Source organism: Tasmannia lanceolata, unplaced genomic scaffold (assembly GCF_043159265.1).
Source record: "Tasmannia lanceolata isolate RefF3 unplaced genomic scaffold, GAP_Taslan_0.1 ptg000011l, whole genome shotgun sequence".
Taxonomy (NCBI): Eukaryota; Viridiplantae; Streptophyta; class Magnoliopsida; order Canellales; family Winteraceae; genus Tasmannia; species Tasmannia lanceolata.
Window position 1 is genome coordinate 14,911,135 of NW_027518688.1, and position 24,027 is coordinate 14,935,161.

Genomic DNA, 24,027 nt, shown 5'->3' on the forward strand with positions numbered 1-24,027 from the left:
ACATCTAGACCTCTATCCTAGACTCGATCTAAAAGACCAGACTAGTTCTTAAAGCTTCTTGTGTGATTATTTAAATTCCAATGGATTGTAGATTTTAGGATACCCTATATGTCTTAACTAAATGCAGGTTAGCCCTAAGCTAATGCAGGTGGTTCCTATAATCTATGTGTAGCTAGGCTGTACGCCCTAAGGGAAACAATGGGATCACTAGCGTATCCAAGAATTAATCATCAATCGGCGATATGAATCGCCAACTGACTGGACGGAGGCACTCCTATAACTCTAGGACAGACTCCTAACTCTAACACAAACACAAACAAACCACACAACACATCAAAGACAAACTCAAAACTCTAAAACTCTTTAACTAGGATAAACTCCTAACTCTAGAGGAAGATCTTGTTGAAAACAAGGTTTTGAAGATTTTTGGTATTTTTTCTTAAAATGGGTAAATGATTTATTTACAAAAGGTTTGGCTGGACCTGAGATAAGAATCTCAAGCTGCACTACGTACCTCGTGGAAGAGGATCAAGCCAACGTAGTTCGAAACAGATTTCCTAACTACTCCTAATGACTCAAGATTTTTTTGAGATTTTTGGTTTTTCAGATGTTTTTGTTGTTTTTAAGTATTTTTGACTCAAGGGGGACAAATCCTATCATCATAAGGGGAGGACAGACTCCTGATATCCCGCAAAGGTTGGACAGCATCCTATGCTTTGCGGAGGGAAATGAACAGAATAACAACTCTGCAAGGGTTGGACAGCATCCTATACCTTACAAGAGCGGATAGAAAAAACACAAGATTTGATGAGAGGTTGGATAAAATCCTAACCCCTATGATGATAGGACTGACTCCTGAAAGAAAAACAGACTCTCTAGCTAAGGACAGACTCCTAGGCTAAGGACTGACTCTGAAAATAGGATTCTTAAGAAGGAGGTGCTAATGAGACAAAGCCTGTCTCCTAAAAGAAAAAGAGATAAAGAAGGGTGATAGTGAGACTATCAAGCTAAGATAAAACTCACAAATAACAAGGAAAAAAAGAGACCTTGCGCATATTTAGCAAAGGTAAAACATCCAGCCGGGCCGGACAGCTACCTAGCCCTAGGGTGCAACAAATGTGCAACCCAATACCCATAAGGGTAAGGGGTATGTTGCCAAGCCGAGTAAGATGTTCTCCCAAAACCAAATGATGCGCAAAGAGGAGGTTTAGCAAGAAAATGAGACTAGGTAAGTCTCTTAGACACAGAGGTAGGATAGAGAAAAATACTAATAAGGAAAAAGAGACCTTGTGCATATTTGGCAAAGGTAAAACACCCAGCCGGGCCGGACAGCTACCTAGCCCTAGGGTGCAACAAATGTGCAACCCAATACCCATAAGGGTAAGGGGTATGTTGCCAAGCCGGGTAGGGTGTTCTCCCAAAACCAAACAACACACAAAAAGGAGGGTTTAAGACCTATGAGACTAGAGGTAGTCTTCTAGAGGTTAACTCAGGTTGATTCATTAATGAGACAATGCCTGTCTCCAAAGATTTGGATCTAAAAGACTAGGCAAGTCTTTTGAGAAAATAGAATGCTATTTGGACTGTGCAAGTCCCCTAGAGATAGGCTTGGGCTAGCGCCTTCATCGCCTTACAAGAAAAGGGGATTCTAATATCTAAAGAAAATTAACAACAATCTATAAGACTGTGTTAGTCTATCAAAGAGAGAAGAAAAAACTGCCAGATAATTGCAAATTTCACTCTATTTTTATAAAAATAAATCAAGTGCTAAACAAAGAAGAATTTTCAATAAAAAAACAATACACAATCTAAAGCAATCATAAAATGATAAACAACATTAATTAGTTCAGACCAGCCGCTGGATAGCCTAATAAAGTAAAATAAAACAATATCAAACACTTCTAAACCAACCACAAACCCCAATACGGGGACTCCAATGAAATCAGATGATGCCAAAGTAATCATCTGATATCATATACACATGATAATATTTCTAATCCCGCCTTGAGATCAGACAGTACTCATGTCGATAATATCGAACAGAGTAGTCATCTGATCTCCTTCTTCCTATTAAACAATTCATTTAAATAAAAGAGAGACAAGTATAATAAGCTTTGAGATAATCTCACCTGAACAATCCATTTATTACCGTCTTCAAAACCTAACTCAAAGCTTAGTATAAAAGAGAAGTAGTAAATTTCCAATAGATTATAGAAACACATTAAATGATATTTTCAATTTGTACAAATTTTAATACATAACAGGGCATCAACTTGTGTAACTATTAATACATGCAATGTTTATACTGAAAAGGGAAATTGAACTCGTGTGACCGTCCTAAGATTTTCCAAGGCTAATGGACTGAATCTTAACATCTCAAAACAGGGACAGCACTATGGACTAACTCTTATGTTAAAACAAAGGCTGATTCACGGACAAAATTTTATGCCAAAATTGAGCTGAATTATGAGCAAAATGTACCAGCTATGCCCCGAGGAGAAAGGACATATTGTGTTTGAATGCAATCAAGATACAATAGACATCCAACAGATCTAAAATAATCTTGTCAAATTGTGACTGTTACAGATATATGACAACAAGCACTAGTTCTCACAAGAAAAGAATAAAATGACAGAATAGAAAAATAATTGGGAAACAGAAAGTCTCAATCAAATTCACCCCTGTTCGAATTTTAGTGATGATCACATCAGTAATTTAAGGTACCAATAAAGTCAGGCTAATTTTAACAATCATATCAAAACTACTTCAATTCACATCATCAGATGACCATAGGATTGAGAATTATAGCCCAATAAGGATAAGATTTTGGTAATCCTATAATTCACATTTTACCTGGAAGTGCTAAAATCTAATAAAAAAAAAACACGCATGATTTAGAACTAAGCTGACGATCATAGTCATAAATCCTTGAAAATGAGGTTCTAAAGTCCTTTACAATCTATTTGAACTGGGCTTTAACATGAATATAATCTCACAGACAACAGAGCACCATGAAATTGGGAAATGGCAGAAGAAGGCATTACTCCAACTGATAACAATGGAGTCTAGCTGTTCAGATCATATTTATGATCCAAACTTCTAGATTTCCAAGTTATGCCTATTATAAACAGAGGGACATCCAAACTTCTAATTAACAAGAGAATGCAACAATTAAACACCTCAACTTACTTTGATTTGAATTTAATTCTTGAATTTAAAAGAAAGAATAGGGTTACCTGAATTGAAGTACAGAGACGCCGCAATTCCAAAATCAGTGATGACAAACACAAGTCATAAAAGTAGCCAGATAAAATGAAGGCCAGAGATCAAGATGATAACGGCGGAATTGACAGATCTGACCGGAGAAGGAATGAATTCGCCGGAGATTTAATACCAGAGATAGTAGAATTAGCCAAAACTTGTGAAAATAGATTGAATCTGTGGTGAATCTTCCAAATCATCGGATCGAAAATGAAACTGATGACAAAGCCGTGATGAAGAAAGGAAGCTAGATTCCAGCAATAATCGCCGGTGAAGATGGACCTTTGATCGGAGGATATGATGAAATTGCCGGAGAGGATCGGAAAAAATGGAAAAAGATAAAGGATGGACGAGTGCGGTGGCTAACCGGAGGTGAAGGAGGTGATGTAGAGAAACTTCGGCGGTCGAATTTTATGTGAAACTCATCGGAATCTAAGAGATTCCGTTCGAAAAATTAGTTAGGGTTTGGATCTGTGATCGAAGCTTGCTGGAGAAGAAGAAGGAGAAAGAGTCGGCAAATAGCCGGGGCTTGACCGGAGCTATACAGAGCATGATCGGAGTCGCGGAGTTGCCGGAACTCAAGCTCACCGGAGGAGGTGGATTTGCCGGAGAAGATGACTTCGGTTAGGGTTTGAGGTGAAAAAATGGTGGAAAAAGATAAAAGGGATGGATGTTTGGAAGATGGGAAGAAGAAAGAGTCGGCAACTAGCCGGAGCTATGACCGGAGCTATGCCGAAATCCGGCATATTCGATCGGAGAAGGAGAAGGAGAAGAAAAGAAAAGGGTTTCACAGATCTCGTTCTCTCTCCCTCTGAAACGAAAAATTTCCCCTTTTTTTTTTAGCCTTTGATCCTTTATAAAGGGAAATGAGATATTAATGCTCCCCCCTCTTTGACTTGGGACAACCCCCTCTAGGATAATCCACCCCCCTTTTGCCGGTTTATACTAAGGCATTCCCTCGGCTCGTTTACCAGGCAAATGCGCTCGGATTTCGACGAAAATTTACAGGGACCTAGCTGGGACCTTGACCTAGCTAAGGGCGGAGTTTGGGATCCTAGCTGATTGATTTGGTTGGATTTTTGTTCAAACACGGGAGGCTCAAGGTACGGTCAAAATGGGGTGTCTACACCATCAAATGAATGCTTTGGATCACCCAAACAATGTGGGCTCCCACTGTATTTTAAGCTAGTGTGTAGATAACTTAAAACCGTTTTCTCTTTTTAAAATTGATTTTCAAAATCGATTCTCTACAATTTAAGGGCATGCTTGGCAAGGCTTCTCATTCAACGAGCGAAAAACAGAATGATGAGAATCTTGGAAACGACTATTAGTCTCCCCAAGGAATCCTTGCTTTTAGCTTAAAAAGAAGGTAAAAGTTTAGAAACGGGCTTAGCGGGCCAGATTGCCAAACAAGACTTTTTGAGATACTTTTACGTTTTCTCATTTTTGATGCCTAAAAAAGGGGAGAATGTAGTTATTTAATGGTTGCCAAGCACACCCTAAGGTTGTGTTCAGTGACTATTCTCAGCCTCATTCATAGAAACGGGATAATGAGAATTTTCATTTAAAAATCTCATTATTCCGCATCATTCAGCCGCAAAAAAAATCGAGAAAGAAAGAAACGGGAGGAGCGAACCCAGTTTGTCGAACTTCATGTGTAGTGATTTTCAATATTTTTCATTCACCACATTGAAGAATGACTTAGGAGAATGGTTGCAGAACAACCCCTAGTTTTGATTCTGGACTCAAAATTGATTCTCAAAATCCAAAACAAAACGGGGCTTATGGAGGGGATGAAAACTCTTAGATGGATAAACATAACCAGAAAATGAGTACCTGCATTCAGTTGAATAGAGAATAAATAAAGGGCAATGATAAATTCGCACCCCGGGAGGAGTACGCATACGCACCCCTTATAATGTGATTTGACGTCAAAAAGCGTTAAAGTTGAGCACTGTTCACATCAAATCATGGTATAACGGGTGCGTTTGCGTACAGTAGGAGGTGCGAATTTATCATTGCGCTAAATAAAAAGTTACTTAAGGCCGTGATTGACAGCCAGTGAGGTTTTTTCATTATAAATTGGTGTCTTCAAGTGGTGAGAGATGGGTAGAGCAGGTGGGAGAAAGACAGACTTAAGAGGGCACGAATGAGTTGAGGGTGAGAAGCGGCTAAAAAATCAGGAAAAAGTAGTTCATGTTTTGAGTGGAATTTTTTGTTTCCTGATTTTTCAGGCTCTTCTTGCCCTCTCCTCACTTAGTCCCTCTCCAATCTATCACCATTTGATAAGCCAATAATATTCTAGGGAAAAAAAATCATGATAGCCAAACGTGTCCTAAGTGTACACTTACGGGAACCCCGGGGTCCACATATAGACCCACTCAAAACTAAGGCCCAGCAGTACTCTATTATTGAAGTGGGGCCTATATATCATGTGAGCTGGCAAGTGACCATATCCACAAATAATGTGATCATCAACATGATGAACCATACAGCACTATCAAATTTAAGGGGCCCCAAAACATAGTGGAGTCCATATATCATGTGAAATAATATGAGTGCTAATGCCAAACAGTTGAAGTGCCAATATCGTAAAAGTAACAAGTGTTCACGTGTGTATCGTGGTTGTGTACCAATTATGCCACCCATTGAACCAACAGCATCAAGGCCTCAAGGGTCAAAAATTTTAAATTAGGGGAGCAGCCAATAGCTCTAAGATCAAATAATGCCTTCCATTTTTCCGTATCCTCGAGGGAGAAGACACTAGTTTTATTTTTCTTTAGGATCTCTTTCACATGAGCTGTTTTTGGTGGAAGAGCTCAGAAGAGAGTGGGTTTATTTTCTTAGGTTCTACTTGGACACAAGTACTTTACCTTGTGTTTGATTTACCTAGTGGAATAGTGATAAGTAGTTTTTTGTTGCCAACCTCCTAGAGCAGTGGGAGAGGGTGTCATTACCAATATAAAAAGAAAAGAGACAGAAGGAAGAGAGAGAAAGAGTGAAAGAGAGAAGGCAAAATTTTCCTTGTCAAATTCCTCCTTTTTTGAGAAATTTGGCTTGGAAAGTATAAGGAGGGGATATTGATGCCAAGTCACCGGACATGCAATTATTACCTCTGAAACTTGTTTGGTAGTCTCCAGGGATTTGGATGCTAAAATGGCAACCAAACACCATAAAGTTATCAAAAAGTGCATTTTTTTTCTTGGGTCCTTGGGGATGTTAGGCATGTGGCAGCCAAATAGTCTCTTGGTATGTTTGGTTGCACAAATGCTCAGCATTCATTGGAATTTCAAATGCCAATGAATGCTGATTCCTTGTTTTGTTGCCAATATTGCATTGAAGTTTCATTTAACTCCCCAACATGTTCCAGAGGATCTCTTTCACATGAACAATATTGCACCACGCTTTTGGCATCCGTTGTTATTGGTGGCTGGACTCTGTGGAAGCTTTCACTCTGTCTTTTTTAGATAGTCCTTTCAACAAGTCACCACTCCTCTGCACAAGTTGCTCTTCTGTGACTCAAATAAATGACTTGGTGATTGCTCTGATACCCATGAGTCATAACTGATTGAACATGTTAGGTTCAAGTATGGGACTAAACCAAAATGATCGAAAATTAAATAAATACTGCCATATATGTCTTTCAAATCCAACCCTTTCAGTCTACGAAACTAACCCATATCAATGGAGATAGATATTCAACTATTAAACATGAGAAGATAACAGAAGGAAACTCATAAATGGAATGAAGTGAAAGAATGTGTGACCGTATCCAAATGATGTCTGCTTCGAGGGCTTTCAAGAGCTTGAGAAGAGAGCCATAATGAGAGACTCCTCACATTTTAAGTAACGATTTTCATCCTTCGTTTCGTGCCCAAGGTTTTCTGCATTTTTTTGGCTTGGGGGCATCGTATACTAAAAATTAAGTCTGGATTCAAAATTGATTTTCAAATTTGATTCTGAAAACCGATTTTCAAAAATGATTCTTAAAATTGATTTTCAAAATCGGGTTAAGGTTGTGTTTGATGACCATTCTTAGACTCATTCGTAGAAACGGGATAATGAGAATCTTCATTTAAAAATCTCATTATTCTGCATCATTTAGCTGAAAAAAAAAAACAATAAATAAAGAAACGGGCGGAGAGAACCCGAGATTATCAAGATTTCTCTTTCACCGCATGGAAGAATGACGGAGGAGAATGGTTTGCGGAACAACTCCTAATTTTGAGTCTGGACTCAAGAAATGATTCTCAAAATCCAAAACAAAACGGGGCTTATGGAGGGGTGAAAAACTCTTAGATGGATGAGGAGAAGCAGAAAATGAGTCCGTGCATTTAGTTGAAAAGAGAATAAATAGAAGGTTATTAAGGCTCTGTCTAACTTTCTATAATAATTTCTGCACATATCAGTACTATAAAAGGGATTTTGCAAGTCATTATCACGCGCCTGGCCAACCCCACGCTATATGTCCCTCCACCCCATGTTTTCATGATAAATTAGTGTCTTCAAAGTGATGAGAGAGAGGTAGAGCAGGTGGGGGAAAGAGAGACTTGAGAAGGCACGAATGAGTTGAGGACAATAAGCGGCTAAAAAATCAGGAAAAATTTGTTCATGTTTTGAGCGGAGTTTTTTGTTTCCTGATTTTTCAGGCTCTTCCACTTAGTCCCTCTCGAATCTATCCCTCTCCCACCATCCCTCAGCATTGGATAAGCCAATATTCTAGGAAACAAAATTCATGATGGCCAAACGTGCCCTAAGTGTACACTTATATCACATACAGTTCACATATGACCATCTGCACGCCTAATATGGGGTCCACGTATAGGCCCCACGCAAGAATAAGACCCAACAGTACGCTATTATTGAAGTGGGCCTTATATATCATGTGAGCTGGCATGTAACCCTATCCACAAATCATATGGTTATAACACATGATGGATCATACGACACTATCAAATTTAAGTGGGCCCAAAACATAGTGGAGTCCATATATCATGTGAAATGATATGAGTGCTAATGTCGAACAGTAGGAGTGCCAATATTGAAAAAGGGGTGTTCACATGTGTATCATGGTTGTCTGCCAATTGTGCCACCCGTCCTTGAATGTGAACCGTCGATTGAGGGCGTGAAAGGCCTGCAACTGACTAGTCTTGTCTTGTTGGTTCTATTCTACTAGTGGACTGGATGACTAGGTAGCAACCGATAAGTCGAGCAAGACCGGGCGAAACAAGTAAGCATCAAGGGTCAAAAATTTTAAATTAGGGGAGCAGCCAATACCTCTAAGATCAAATAATGCCTTCCATTTTTCATATCTTTGAGGGAGAAGATAGTAGATTTATTTTTCTTATGGATCGCTTTCACATGACCTGTTTTTGCCAGAGGAGCTTAGAAGATAGTAGGCTTATTTTTCTTATTAGGCTCTGTTTGGACACAGGTAGTTACCTTAGGCTCTGTTTGATTTACCTCGATTTACCTTGTAGAATAGTGATAAGTAGTGTTTGGTTGCCAACCTCGTACCTCAATGGGAGAGGGTGTCATTACCAATATAAAAAGAAACTAGAGAGAAGGAAGAAAGGAAAGAGAGAATGAGTGAGAGAAAAGGCAAATTTTCCATGCCAAATTCCTCCTTTTTTGAGAAATTTGGCTTGGAAAGCAAGGAGGGGACATTGATGCCACGTTGCCAGCCATGCAATTATTACCTATAAAACTTGTCTAGCAATTTCCAGGGATTTGGATGCTAAATTGGCAACCAAACACCATAAAGTTATCAAAAAGTGTATTTTTCTTTCTTGGGAAATCCTTGAGGATGCCACTCATGTGGCAACTAAACAGTCCTTGCGTGTTTGGTTGCACATATGCTCGCATTCATTTGAATTTCAAATGCTAATGAACGTCGATTCCTTGTTTGGTTGCCAATATTGCATTGAAGTTCCATTTGACTCCCCAACATGTTCTAGAGGATCTCTTTCACATGAACATTTCACTATGCTTTTGGCATCCGTTCTTATCGGTGGCCGACTGTGGAAGCTTTCACTCTGTCTTTTTGAGGTAGTCCTTTCAACATATCACCCCTCCTGTGATGGCTTACGCTTGGTAACTTTTGCTATGATTTGTTTTTACCATGTAGTCCTTTCAAGGTAGTACTCGCCACAAGTTGCTCTTCTGTTATTCAAATACGTGACGTGGTGATTGCTCTGATACCAAATGTTATGTAATTAATACCAATACACAAAAAGCCTCATGAGTCATGACTGATGGAACATGTTAGGCTAAGCCCTTTAAACTTATCTCATTTCAGGCTGGGTCCAACCTAGTCTCATACCTATGCAGGCCCCCTTTTAGGACCATAACATCGACCGATGATCATCTTCGTCAATATTTGTTCTTGATCATGATGGGGATGATCTCAGGTAAGTACCAATCTATTTTCCGAACATAGAATGTTGTTTCTGTATGCATGTATGATACTAGATCTAGGTTCAAGTATGAGACTAAACCAAAAAGAAATTCCAGCAGAATTATCATTTCCCAATTGTGAGATGAATAAGACAATGAATATATCACAAAAACAACAGGTGACCCGTGCACACTGAAGATACACCAATTAACAGATGTCGACCAAATTTCTTCCACCGAAAGCTATCAAAGTCAAGCTTAGAATACATAATTTATGTTAAGTGGTACTATAATTTCCATAATTCACGCAGATGATTAAACCAGATTCCATCTTTCTTTCTTTAATTTTTTTTTTTTTTTATAAATTTTGGTTCTTAACCTGTGATAAGAAAGGATTGGACCCTACAAAACTATAATGAAAAACACAACACACAAAGAAAGAAATATTACAACATAAAGACATCAAACAACCATATGTAGATCACTAGACTATCTTGAAATGTCACAGATCAGTCAATATTACTGAATATTTTTATCTCTCTTTATTGATATTTTATATAGAAGAAAGGTAAGCTTTCCATGTTCTTATGTGGACGATGCATTTGTCCTGTAGAGTGACTCTTTGGCTGCTTCTAAAGGTCTTATTCTTTTTTCATTATTTTTATTCTTATGAAAACGTAAGCCATGGAAATCAATAGTTCAGGGTAGTGTAGAGATTAGGTAAAAATGAGAGTACATGTCTTATTGACATAGGAAATGGTCTATTGGGGAGCATGTTGGTCTTCTAAACTCTGAAGTTCAATGGAGTGTTATTATTATAGGGAAAAATACACTTAGACCCCCTGTGGTTTTTGACACTTTCAACTTAACCCCTAATGTTTAAAAGGTTACAAGTAGACCCCTGTGGTTTCAATTTGTGTAAGGTAGACCCCCTCAGTTGACAGTTCATCCATAGATTGAAGGGTTAGGTTGATCCTATGTAGTTGAATTTTTGGGCACACCCTATCTATGTCAGGGCCCATCAAATGAACGCTTTGGATCATCCAAACAATGTGGGCCCACTGTGTTTTTCGTCGTGTTTGGATTAGGGTATGGGGTTTGGAGGGTGTATGGGGTCTTCATTAGCATTAATAGTGTTTCAAAAGAGGGGGCCTACCTTATACAAATTGAAACCACAGGGGGTTACTTGTAACTTTTTAAACATTAGGGGTTAAGTCGAATGTGTCAGAAACCACAGGTCTAAGTGTATTTTTCCCATTATTTTAAGGAGCAGATTACGACAGCCATGGACAAAAGTTTAAATTTCAAAAAGGAATCTGCTATCTGCACTACTATATTTTGATAATGACACTACATTTTGTTTTACACTTTTTTGATTGGATGTTGAAAACGTCCTGAGCATTTTTCACAGACGTGAAAAGCTAATTAAAAAGTGGAAACAAATGAGTAGTGCCATTATCAAAATATGTGTTTCAAGCATAGAACCAAACCTCAATTACACCTACTATTTGAAGGGGTGGTCCCATAAAAATGGCAACAACCTCTCCATGAAACCATCAAACTTAAATTTGATAGCTCCTCCTTAGGGAACCCTTGCAGAGCAAAGGGGTATATACCACAATCATGGTTGGATCTTGTGGCCATCAGTCCTCAATCGGAGATGGTTGATGATCTCTCCATCTCCCCTTTGCTCAAACATCCGCATTGATCTTGCTGCCTCAACGATTTTCAATCGTGAGGGAAATTTTGTGTGACATACAATATTTACACAGGAGAATTAATCACATTGTAGACTGTATGTTTTTTTACATGGGTTGGATATGAGAACAACTAATGTTGCCTATCGCACACCCTATCTTTCAAATGAAGCAACTTTGGCTATAGTTATCTGAATCGCTATTATTAGAAAAAGTTAGAAAGAGATCTATCAGGCCTATAGGTTGACCAATTAACTAAAGTTCATTAGCAGTTCATAAACCTCTCAAAACTGATCCAATTTTTAGGTAAAAGCTCAACCAAAATATCCTAAAAATCAATCTGAGTTGCACTCGTATCGTTTTTGGCTACTTTAGCTTGTGGAGTCTCATTAGATTATAATTCTCTTTATTAAGGGCTGGTAACAAGTTTTAGTAAATTTCATATTTTCTTACAAATTTAAGAAATTTTTGCTATTTTATTCAGTACGTACAACTTATAGAACGGAGAGTTTGGTTAGGAAATCTTTAGGCTCATTTATGGCTTTTTATGTATTATAAAGGGACTGGAATATTATCAATAAAATTTCAGTTTTAGAGAAGTTTTTTTTCCTGATGCTCCTTGTGGATTCAAGGGGAAAGTTGAAAGCTTACAGAGGAAACTGATGAATCCTAATTACAAGGATTAAAGACTATTGGGTGATGTCAAAATTCTAAAAATTTTCATCTTGTGGTACCCAAAATCAAGGTGGTTGAAAAGTGATGCCATGCCGTTTTTTCCAAACCAAAAGATAGTTTTACTCTTATGTCAAATAAAGCATAGCAAGACTTATTCTTCATCTCCTTCTCTTATTTTGCAACTCCAAAGAAAATGAAGAAGAATAGTAGGAGGAAGAGGAAGAAAAAAAGAGGAGGAAGAGAAAAAGAGGAGGAGAAGAAGAAGAAGAAGAACTCGGGGTTATTTCAGCTAGACTCGGCATTATCCAAGCCTGACTCGAGGTTATCCCGTTTTTATTCAGGGTTATCGCTAATTTATTCCAAATTTGGGGTTATCTCGATCTGGCTTAAGATTATTCCGGTTTGACTCAGGATTAACTCTGTGATAAGGGATAACTCCAAGTCAGATGGGATAATCTCGAGTATGAACAAGATAACTACAAGTTAGAATGGGACAACCCCGAGTTTTGCACAAATAAGCGATGATCCTGACTCAAAATGAGATAATCACTAGTCAAAACACGATAACTCCAAGTCAGGCCGAGATAACCCCAAGTCAGATTGGGATAACCCCGAGTCTGATCCCGAGTTCTTCCTCTTCTGTTCCATTTTTTGCAACGTCGATTCTTCCTTTTTCCTTCTTCCTCTTCTTTTCCTTTTTTTCCAGCGTCTTCCATTTTGTCTGGCGTCTTCCATTTTTTCTTGCATCGATTCTTCTTCTTTTCTTTCTTCTTCCTGTCATTTTCATTTTTTCCGGCGACCTCATCCTTTCTTCTTTCTTTTTTTCTTCTTCTTCCTCCTCTTCTCTAGAATTGCAAAAATGCAAACCGGATGAAAAATGGGAGATAATGAATAACTATTGATATGCATTATTTAACTTAGGGCCGAACTTTACGATGCCACTTTTTCAGCCACCTTGGTTTTGGGTACCACCACACGAAAATTTTAGAATTTTGTCGCCGCCAAGTAGTCTTTAATCCTAATTATAAAGCCTAATGAGCAGTGCAATTCACATAACTTAGTACAAGGAAATGGCATTGATGACATCTTGCCAAAAATATGGCTGACATATTTGCTAGGCAAATTTGTGGAAAGCCATTTACATGGCTCACTTTTGCACGAGAGAACAACCTCCATGGGCTCACTTTTTAGCACATTTTGTCTTATTTATTTTATTCATCGGATGTGATTGGTCTTTCCTACAAAAGTGAGCTTTTAATGCAAAAGTGAGCCAGTCTTTCCATGAAATTGCCTTGCAAACCCATTATGAGAATCACCCCACATTATCGTGATCAGTTTTATTAATCTGATGGATGATCACTAGTCTGCTTCCTACCCATTGATCACTAGTCTATCTTCCTCATTCATCTATTAGAATCTCATTATATCAGGAAGACTGGAAAGGATAAAAGGGCTTGGATCTTGAATTGGTCTCTTCTCAGTCAAAATCATTCTTTATCCATTTGGCTTCCTCTTCCCCTCCCTCGTGGTTGCCTAAAGTTTGTAGCATCCGAGCGCCCCCCCCCCCCCCCCTCCCGAGTTAGAGTGTTCGGATAGTTGGCTTCCCAATCTAGGCTCCAGACCATAGGCCATCTCCGTCGAAGTAAAATTCATATCATCCACAATTGTGACATATGTAGAAGTAGCGGAGTCAGCATCCCACATGCTTATTCATTGCAGGTATGTTCATTATATTTGGAGTTGGATTCTGACCCTCTTTGGGATTTTCTGGGTCTTTCTAGATCATTTGCCACACTGGAGCTCTCCATCTCACGTGGGATCGAGGCCGCGGGGTCTCATCCCGCCGTCCGCCTCGAGAGTCCCATAGTGCTCCTTGTGGATTCAAGGGGAAAGTTGAAAGCGTACAGAGAAAACTGATGAATCCTAATCACAAGGATTAAAGACTATTGGGTGATGTCAAAATTCTAAAAATTTTCATCTTGTGGTACCCAAAATCAAGGTGGCTGAAAAGTGATGCTATGCCGTTTTTTCCAAACCAAAAGATAGTTTTGCCATTATGTCAAATAAAGCACAGCAAGACTTATTCTTCATCTCCTTCTCCCATTTTTGATCCAATTTCTTATCTGCAGCTCTAAAGAAAAGGAAGAAGAATGGTAGGAGGAAGAGGAAGCAGAGGAATAAAAAAAGACGAGGAAAAAGAAAAAAAGAGAAGAAGAAGAAGAAGAAGATGATGAGAAGAGAAGATGAATAGGAAGGAAACAAATGAAAGTTGCCGGAGAAAATGAAAAAGAAGAGGAAGAAGAAGGAAAACAAGAAGACTCTACGCTAGAAAAAAATTGGAAGTCGCCTGAGAAAATGCAAACGAAGAGGAAGAAGGAAAAAAAGAAGAAGAAACGATGCCAGAAAATAGAAGTCGTTGGAAAAAAGAAAAAGATGAGGAGGCAGAAGGGAAAAAAGAAGAATCGATGCCGGAAAAAATGGAAGGCATCAGAAAAATGGAAAAGATGAAGATGAAGATGAAGATGAAGAAGAAGTAGAAGAAGAAGAACTCGGGGTTATCTCGGTCAGACTTGGCGTTATCCCAGCCTGACTCAAGGTTATCCCGTTTTGATTCTTGGTTATCGCTTATTTACGCCAAACTAAGGGTTATCTCGATCTGACTTGAGATTATCCCGGTTTGACTCAGGGTTAACTTTGTGATAAGGGATAACTCCAACTTAGATGGGATAACCTCGTTTCTGACCGAGATAACTACGAGTTAGAATGGGATAACCCCGAGTTTGGCACAAATAATCGATGATCCTGACTCAAAACGAGATAATCAATAGTCAGAACAGGATAATCCCAAGTCAGGCTGAGACAACCCCAAGTTAGATTGGGATAACCCCGTGTTCTTCCTCTTCTTTTTCATTTTTCCAACGTCGATTCTTCTTTTGTCCTTCTTCCTCTTCTTTTCCCTTTTTTCCTGCGTCTTCCATTTTGTCTGGCATTTTCCATTTTTTCGAGCATCGATTCTTCTTTTTTTCCTTCTTCCTCTCATTTTTCATTTTTTCCGGCGACCTCATCCTTTCTTCTTTCTTTATTTCTTCTTCTTCCTCCTCTTGTTCCTCCTCTTCTCTAGAGTTGAAAAGTTGAAAACCGGATGAAAAATGGGAGATAAAGAATAAGTATTGATATGCATTATTTAACTTAGGGCCAAACTTTCTTTTAGTTTTAAAAAATAGTACGATGCCACTTTTTCAGCCACCTTGGTTTTGGGTACCACCACACTAAAATTTCATAATTTTGTTGCCGTCGAGTAGTCTTTAATCCTAATTACAAAGCCTAATGAGCAGTGCAAGTCACATAACTTAGTACAAGGAAATGGCATTGATGACATCTTGCCAAAAATATGGGTAACATATCTGCTAGGCAAATTTGTGTGATTGTTCTTTCTTACAAAAGTGAGTTTTTAATGCAAAAGTGAGTCTGTCTTTCCATGAAATTGCCTGGCAAATCCCATTATGAGAATCACCCCACATTATCATGATCAATTTTATTAATATGATGGACGATCACCAGTTTGCTTCCTACCATTGGTCACTAGTCTACCTTCCTCATTCATCTATTGGAATCTCATTATATCAGGTAAGACTGGAAAGGATAAAAGGGTTTGGATCTTGTATGCCTCTGGTCTCTTCTCAGTCAGAATCATTCTATATTCATTTGGCTTCCTCTTCCCCTCCCTTGTGGATGCCTAAAGTTTGTAGCATCCCAGCCCCTCCACCCACTCACCCAGAGTTAGAGCGTTCGGATAGTGGGCTTTCCAATCTAGGACCACCTCCGTCGATGTAAAGTCCATATTATCCACAATTGTGACCTATGTGGAAGCAGGAGAGTTAGTATCCCACATGCTTCTTCATAGTAGGTATGCTCATTATATTTGGAGTAGGATTCTGACCCTCTTTGGGATTTCCTGGGTCTTTCTAGATCATTTGCCTAATTTGTTGGATAGTTGGTCTTTTGTTCCTTGGCCAAAAAAAGGGAAAGACCTTATGGAATTTAACGCTGCTAGCTTCCGTTTGGATCATCTGGAAAGAGAAAAACACTCACACTTTCAAGAATGTGGCCAAAATTGCATCTTTCTCCTTCTATAGGATCATATCATTAGTGGCTTCTTGGGCAAAAATCCTACCTGAATTCTCATTTTACTCAGTTTTTGACATAAAAAATGTTAGAAAGAGATTTGCTATAGTAGGGAGAGTGAAGAGGTTGTTGATCCTGGATGAACTCCCCAAACCCTCGGCATTTGAAATTCAACTTTGATGGGTCTAGGATGGGAAATCCGGGGCCGTCAGGGATTGGAGGTCTTCTTAGGGATGGAAATGATCAAATGAGCATTCTCCGGTCCTTTTGGATTTAAAGATTCCAATGAAGCAGAAGTATGGGTAATTTTCTCCAAGGACATAAACAGGTGTCAGACAGAGATAATGGTGGTTGGAAGGCCGATCTCCTAAGCCATGGAGATTTGCAGAGATGATTGACGAGATTATGGATCGGGTTGAAAATTATAGCATTCTTTTTCGTTACGCAAGGAGGTCGGCGAATGAAGAGGTGGATCATCTTGCTCGAGCTGGAGTATCTAGAACTGAGCTAGAATTTTTCGATTTTCTTCCTCCATGAGGAGATTCTGTGGTTGTACTTTTGTTTAGTATTTTATTATTATTATTGTGATAGGTTCCTTGGCTATCTTAGTCATGGAGCAGTTCTATTAGTAATAAAAATTTAGTAGTTCAAAAAAAAAAAAAAATTTGCATTTCGTTTGGGGCTTTGATAAGGATCTGCTAAGTAATTTCACGGAAAGCCATTTGGTGAAATTGCCTAGCAAATCCCTTATAAGTGGTTGGATTATTATCGGTAAAAGTTTTTTTTTTACCAACTGTTGAACAATGGCTTATAAGTTATAACTAACCCCTTAAAAATAGCTAATTTCAAGTTCTAAAAATAGAGAAATTATATGGTGGCCGTGAACGTAGAGAAAAAGTACTGTGGAGCCCGCCTATTTATATGATCTGATTCTAAACCATTCATTTGTTGTTCCCTGTGGTAGATTAGACGTGCCTCAAATTCTGTTCTCCATAGGATGATACCAACCCTTCGATCTTCGATCAGCGGAGGTTATTATACCTTCAATTTTTGTAACTTTATGAGCTGTCCATATTATCGGTGGAGGCTAACAAATGAATGTTTTAGATTATCACAATAGTTGGGCCCTGCTGTACTTTCTTCTCCACTGTAATCCTATGAAACTTGGGGGTGCAACTTGGGTCGGGCTCAACCCAAACCCGATGGGTTCAACCCAATTTTGGCTCCGGTTGGATTGGCACTTGGGTTGGGTTGGGAAAAGCCAACCCGATTTAATTTCGGGTTGGGTTAGAGTTGAGGCCTTAGCAACCCCACCCGAACCGAACCCAACCTCCATCCTCTAATTTTATGATGATTTTCTCAAGATTATGTTTTTTTTTCTTGTATTTTTTTGTTTGGCCCTATATGAATCAGAATCCAACCTGACTCAACCCGAACCCAACCCGACTCAACCCTACCAATTACGAGGCGGGTTGGGTTAGAGTTGACCATCTTCAACCCGGCACTCAGGTTGGCTCGGGTTAGAGTTGAGCGAATGCTATCTCTAGTTGGGTTAGGGTTGGCCTCAACCCGACCGGACCCGACCCGAGTTGCACCCCTTGAAACTCCTTAAAATAATTCATTTCCACTATTTTTTTTTCTTCTGGATAGTGAGTATGGGAAACAAGAGAAAACGGATAAGGCAAGTTTTGTAAAGAAGGCCCCACCCTGCCAAATCTACGGATTTGTTCCTTGAATAGTAGGGAAAAGGACTGGCCTTATCCATTCCCTGCATTTATGAGTTTCTACCTTTCAGGGCTTTTCCACCTGAAACTGAAAAGGAAGGAAAATCTTTTTCAGTGAGATTGAGAAGTGTTAGCAGAACTGCAGAAGGGGAAGTAAAACTGGAAAATTCTACAAATTTATTTGAGCAGTGACTGCAGCACCCTCTCAATTTATTTTGCTCGTACTCTTGAGAGTATAAACTCTTCTTCTATTTGTAGTTATATTACGAAAAAAATAACATATATTTTTGGAAATTTTATGGTGTAAGCCCCTGCATTTCTTTTTTTTTGGGCTCAACCACAGGTGAGACCACTTGTTCAATGATCTAAGCCGTTCATATCTTGGCCCAATTCTAGCCCTTGAACTTGAACCCCTCAAATGAATAATGGTCTAGAACATAAGAAGGTACTGGTGCAAAACTATACACATATTGGACGGTTTGGATTGTCCAATTGAGGAGATTTTGGCACTATGATTTTCCCTAGATTCTTACTCATTTTCTCTTTTCACAACCCTTCACAAAAAGTTCTTTACCCTACATTTGTGTAGACTTTCTTCATTCATGCACACGACACATGCCTATCCTCTTATTGGACCTCACAGTTTGGTCACCCTCATCCTCTACTATCCTGCCACGTGGCAGTTCACAGATAAACCTTATCCCCACACAAACATTGATTCCCATATCCACCCTTCATGAGTATTTGATTTCCGGATATTTTTTCCAACAAAAAAAAAATCTAAATTATATTATTTAAATAATAATAATAATAATAGCCCCCTTCTATTACAATATTCACCCCCCTATTTTTCAAAATGGACTGTACAACCCACACCATAGGATGATCCAAACCGTCCATCTGATGGGACACAATGTAAATAGGTTGTGCCCCAAAAATCATTTCCATCGGATGATCCTAGCCATCCGATCAATACAGGTTTGATCATATAGACTATCTCTATAGATCGGAAGGCTAGGATCATCCTATGGAAATGATTTTTGTAGCACAACCTATTTACATTGTGGCCCATCAAATGAACAGTTTTGATCATCCTATGGTGTGGTCTATACAGTCCATTTTGAAAAATACGGGGTGAATATTAAAACAAGGGGCTGAATTTATCACCGCTCTAAAAGTAATTCGCATTCTAAAAAAGAACCTCGCAACCCTGCTGACTCAGCCAAAGGACAAAACTGATTTGGATAAGCATTTCCTAACAAAATGTCTGTGACTTTAACCAGACCAACTTTAACCATGGTTAAATTCCCCACGCCTCCCTCTCTATAAAACCGAATCAAAAACCTTAAAGTCTAACCCCACTCCTCTACTACCATGATTATCACACCTTCTCCTTTTCTACACTCCCCAAATCTCGCAGGAATTTCTCTCCGATCGCCGGGAAATCGACCGTGTGTCAGATTCCGGCCCGCCAAGGCATACGCCACCTCATCTTCTTATCTTTACACTTCACAGCCTAGAATGAATTCTCTCTACGATATTCTCGGGCTACCGATTGGCGCCACGTGTCAGGAGATAAAAGCCGCGTATAGGAAGCTAGCACGTGTTTGTCATCCTGATGTTGTTGCGATAGATCGGAAGGACACGTCAGCTGATGAGTTTATGAAGATCCACGCGGCTTATTCTACGCTGTCCGATCCTAATAAGAGGGCGGATTATGATCGGACGGTTCTGAGAAGGTTTCCTTCATCGGGATTGACGGGATCGGACGGTTCTCGTTTTTCAGGGTATGGACGTAGGACTTGGGAGACTGATCAGTGTTGGTAGTAAATGATGATTTATTATGTAATTAGATATATTGATGTGAATTAATTGGGAAGATTAAGGGTCTTAATTAACAGAGATTAAGGAATAGGAAAATCTTGTACACATATGTGGTGGTCCCTTGAACTGGGTTACCCGCGCGTGTTAGTGGGTCTAGTTAAGCGAGAAAACAACGCCAAGGGCGAACGATAGCTAAAGTTGCACCGTAATTGTGTGTATACTACTGATGAATTATATGTTCATTTTGCCACGGATTTTTAATGTGTTCAGGTTCAAATTTTTGTGAACGGAGAACAGTTGGATTTTGAAGAGCTATGTTGCTTTTGTTTTTCAATTTTATTTGGGTACTGAAAATTCACCCCATTAAGGATAAATTCACCCCCCCTACTACAACAATCGGGACACTTCCACCGATTGCTCTTTATCTCTTCCCTTAAACTTTTGGTCAACTGAATGGTTTAGATCTTTGAACAATTGAATTTGCCCTCTTGAAATTTCTAAAGATGGTTGATGCCTATCTTGTCAAATATCTAAACAATTCAGTTGTTGAGGCCCACGAAAGGGTTCAAGGTACAACATTGACGTTGTAGCTTCGCAAATAGGGGTGAACCTGACTCGCAGAATCCATTTTCCAATCCGAACCCAACATGACCCGATTTCCAACATGACGAGGTTCGATCCGACTCAAGAGAACCATGTTTCCAACCCGACCCGACCCAACTCTAGTTTTTAAGCTTTAAAAAATAAAAAAGTATAAAAAAATGTCGGATTTCAATTGGGTCGGGTTGCCAAACCCTCAACCTGAACTTGAAACCAACCCGGGTTGGGAAAAGTAAACCCAAACCAGACCAGACCTTTTTTTGGGTTGAACCCGTCGGGTTTGGGTTGAACCCGACCCAAGTTGCACCCCTATGACGCAACCGGCTAAAGGGGTTGTTCTTCCTTCAATTCTTCTTTTAGGTAGGAAAATGATAACCATGGTGTCTATGACTCTATGTGAGGCTCCTCTTATTATTATTGGGACCCATTTGAGCTAATAACAGAAGAGAGTGAAAATGGCACCAGCTGTTTTTCCTACTTTCCGTTTCCCATTTAATGGAGTGGAAAAGTTGGGCCATGAGAGACACGAAGCCACCAAACTGCACTTTTTGTATAAGTGTTTTGTTACTTTAAGAAAAGATTAGATAGGTAGTGGATGGAAATATCTATTTGGATTAGACTTGTTTTACTTTTAAGAAAGAGTGAATAGGTAGTGAATAGATAGTGGATTGGTAAGGTGATTGGGAGTCCAAGCACGTGCTTCTTCAAATTCAAAGTCCATGGAAAAATAGAACTGAATACAAATCAAAGAAGCGGATGTCTATGAATTTAGTCCTAATTAATCTCTATAGATTGGAAGGTTAGGATCATCCTACGGAGATGATTTGCAGTTATTGATGTTGTGGCCCATCAAATGAACGGTTTGGAGCATCCTAAGAAGTGGGCTCAACTGAACTTCCTAAAAAAGACTGGACTTCACCAGCACACATCATATAAGATCTCTCTCTATTTGTGGGACACGGTTCGTTTCCATAGGATGATCCCAACCCTCCAAGGTTTCCATAATATGCAGTTCCTCTATAGATAAGAGAGCTACGGTCATCCCATGGAAATGATGTTTTCGGCACAACATACATACGCTGTGGCCCATCAAATGGACGGTGTAGATCATCTTATGGTGTAAGCCCTACAATACTGTTTGAAAAATACTGGACTCTAAGGGCTTACACCATATAGAATCTCTCTCTAGAGAGAGAGAGAGAGAGAGAGAGAACTTTAATTTAGCATTCTTATTAGGATAGTGATAAATCGACCCCCCAAAACTCTCTCTCCTCTCTCTCTAAGCACTGCCCCATATGGGGGTCGATTTATCGCTGCCCTTCTTATTAATATATAGAGACATAATTTTGTGGTCCTATGCGGGGGAGGTATAGGCTCTGTTCACTTGTTTTTCCGGGAAAGGAAAAGAAAAGATTTCCTTGGAATCTGACGTGGCATTAGGAAATGAAATCCAGGGAAACTGTGTAGGAAAAGGTTTCCCGCGCTTGTTCACGTGCGCAGGAACTGTGCAGGAAACCTTTTCCTGAGAAACTGCTTGCCCACCTTTTTTCACTAGTTTTCCCGGGAAAGCAAATCCGACCAAAATAGTGGGATTTGGTTTCCCACACTTGTGAGAAAAGAGATATTTCCACATCATTTTTGGCAATTTCTATGTCATTATTTGACATTTTCCACCTAGGCTTGTTACTCTCTCAGGAAAGCAAGTGAACACCAGAATTCTGTCTTGTCAAGGAAAAAAGAAGCTGTTTTCTAGGGATTTGCTTTCCCGGGAACGCAAGTGAACAGATCCATAAAGACTAAAGAGCGCGGGTAACCCTACAAATGGTTGGTTGAGGGGAACTTGCTAATCGCTATCAAATGAATGTGGTCTTTCTGTTCAGGAAGCATAGCATCTCTCTTCAGATATTCTTATAAAGTTGGTCGAGGAAAACTTGCCAAATCGCTCTCAAATGAATGTGCTCTTTCTTATCGCGTATCTATAAATAATTAGAAGAAATGAAGCAGATAACAACAGGTCGATTGAGATTTTGGTCTTCTAGAAGCTGTCTTCAATTAAGGTTAATGATTAGTTGCACTAGTCTTATACAAAACTATTCATAACTCATAAGCACGTGGGTGCACTTGTGTGTGTGTGAGAGAGAGAGAGAGAATACAACGGGAATGCGTTTTGAGATGGGGAGGAATCGCAGACAAAATTATGTGTTTGGGAAGGAATAGGAAACGAATTTGTTTCCAGCAATGATGAAGGATGAAACGTCTGTATGTTAGACTTTGGAAGAGATTATTTTGGCATTTAAGGAGGAGGAAAATTCGGAATAAACGCTGGAATGAAAGGTTTAATAAAACAGGGATATGGAAGGGTTTTTTTTTTTGGCAAAATGTTAGCCAATAAATGCAAATAAATAGGTGTGGTTGGTTTTGGAAATGCCAATTCTCGAATAAATATCCAAAAATTCTCGAATACCACCAGTCACTCTTACCATGATGAGTTGTACATTAACATAAACACAATTAACTAAGCATCCATTAAGAAGAATCGACTGACCAGCAAACTGTACATAGTTGTTCTACTAAGGGCATAGCAGAAATGAAGGGGAAAAAACTAAGCACAAAAGCGAGGGGCAAGGGCTGTTTCATTTTATTTTTAGTATTGAAGATCCACTATCAGATTAGAATGGTTAGAAGATGCTAATCTTTGGATAAATATGGGGCTTTCTCAAAATATTTTGTGGGAAACATGCTCTTGCCGTATATGATAGGGATAATTAAGGACCACATATCCCATCAATCTGTAGAGACGAATACATGTGGCCGAAAATACATTAACATGTACAGTTGAAAAAATAATCATCCATTGGAGCATTAAATTGCATTTTCTTGATGATTGGCATGTTATGTTTGCAAATGAAGAGGGAAGAAAGGGTGAAGAAAAGCAAATCAATTACCACCTTAGTTTCATTCATGGAAAATATCTTGAGACCATGGAAATGTTGCTACCTTGGGAAGTCATGTATATGTCCCAGGAATTCTATCGATGATTCAGATAACACTTCAAACAAACTATAATTTGGCTTCGATTGATATTTTCTCTAACTGTAATATTTTTGGGAATGGCAAGCATTCCATCCATTCAAAAGCAAAGGATTTTGTATGGTGTAAGCTCGTATAGTCTAGTATTTTCAAAAAGTACAGTACTTTTTGGATGATCCTATGGTGTGGGATATACAGTACATTTTGAAAAATAAAGAACCATACCAGCTTACACCATATAAAAACAGCAAAGGCAACATGTCCCTGCATATTCAATATTGTATGAACAGCATTTGTCTTGATAATCACATGGTAATCTGTTACATCCTATAGAACGCCATATAAAACCCCATCGCAGAAAATCACTGGATAGAGCTAAGCTAATTACAAAAGTTTGTAGAGTTTCCACCCATCAAAACAACCTATTTAACATGTAACTTAGGAAGGGCATATCAGTATTGGCAATTGCAAAACTCTAGACCTTCCACTCTCAAAACAGTCTTTGTAGCATGTCAGTACTCTGCCCATGGCACCATAGTTTTCCACCAACAGAAACCTCCTACTCAACGTCTAGTGCTAGAAACAAAAACAATAAACAGGTCGAAAAAGAAGGAAAACAATAAGAGAAAATGGTTTAAAGAGAAATATAGAAGGTGAATCTTAGATGCGTGAGGAGGATAGGTAAGAAGCCCAGT

General features: G+C 39.0%; 1 protein-coding gene across 1 annotated transcript; it reads left to right on the top strand.

Moving 5' to 3' along the window:
• Window positions 1–19,252: 19,252 nt before the first annotated feature.
• Window positions 19,253–19,705, top strand: LOC143885911 (chaperone protein dnaJ 11, chloroplastic-like). Its single transcript, XM_077389948.1, has one exon. It carries the CDS (start codon window positions 19,253–19,255, stop codon window positions 19,703–19,705), a length of 453 nt encoding a protein of 150 aa, XP_077246063.1.
• The last annotated feature ends 4,322 nt before the right edge of the window (window positions 19,706–24,027 follow it).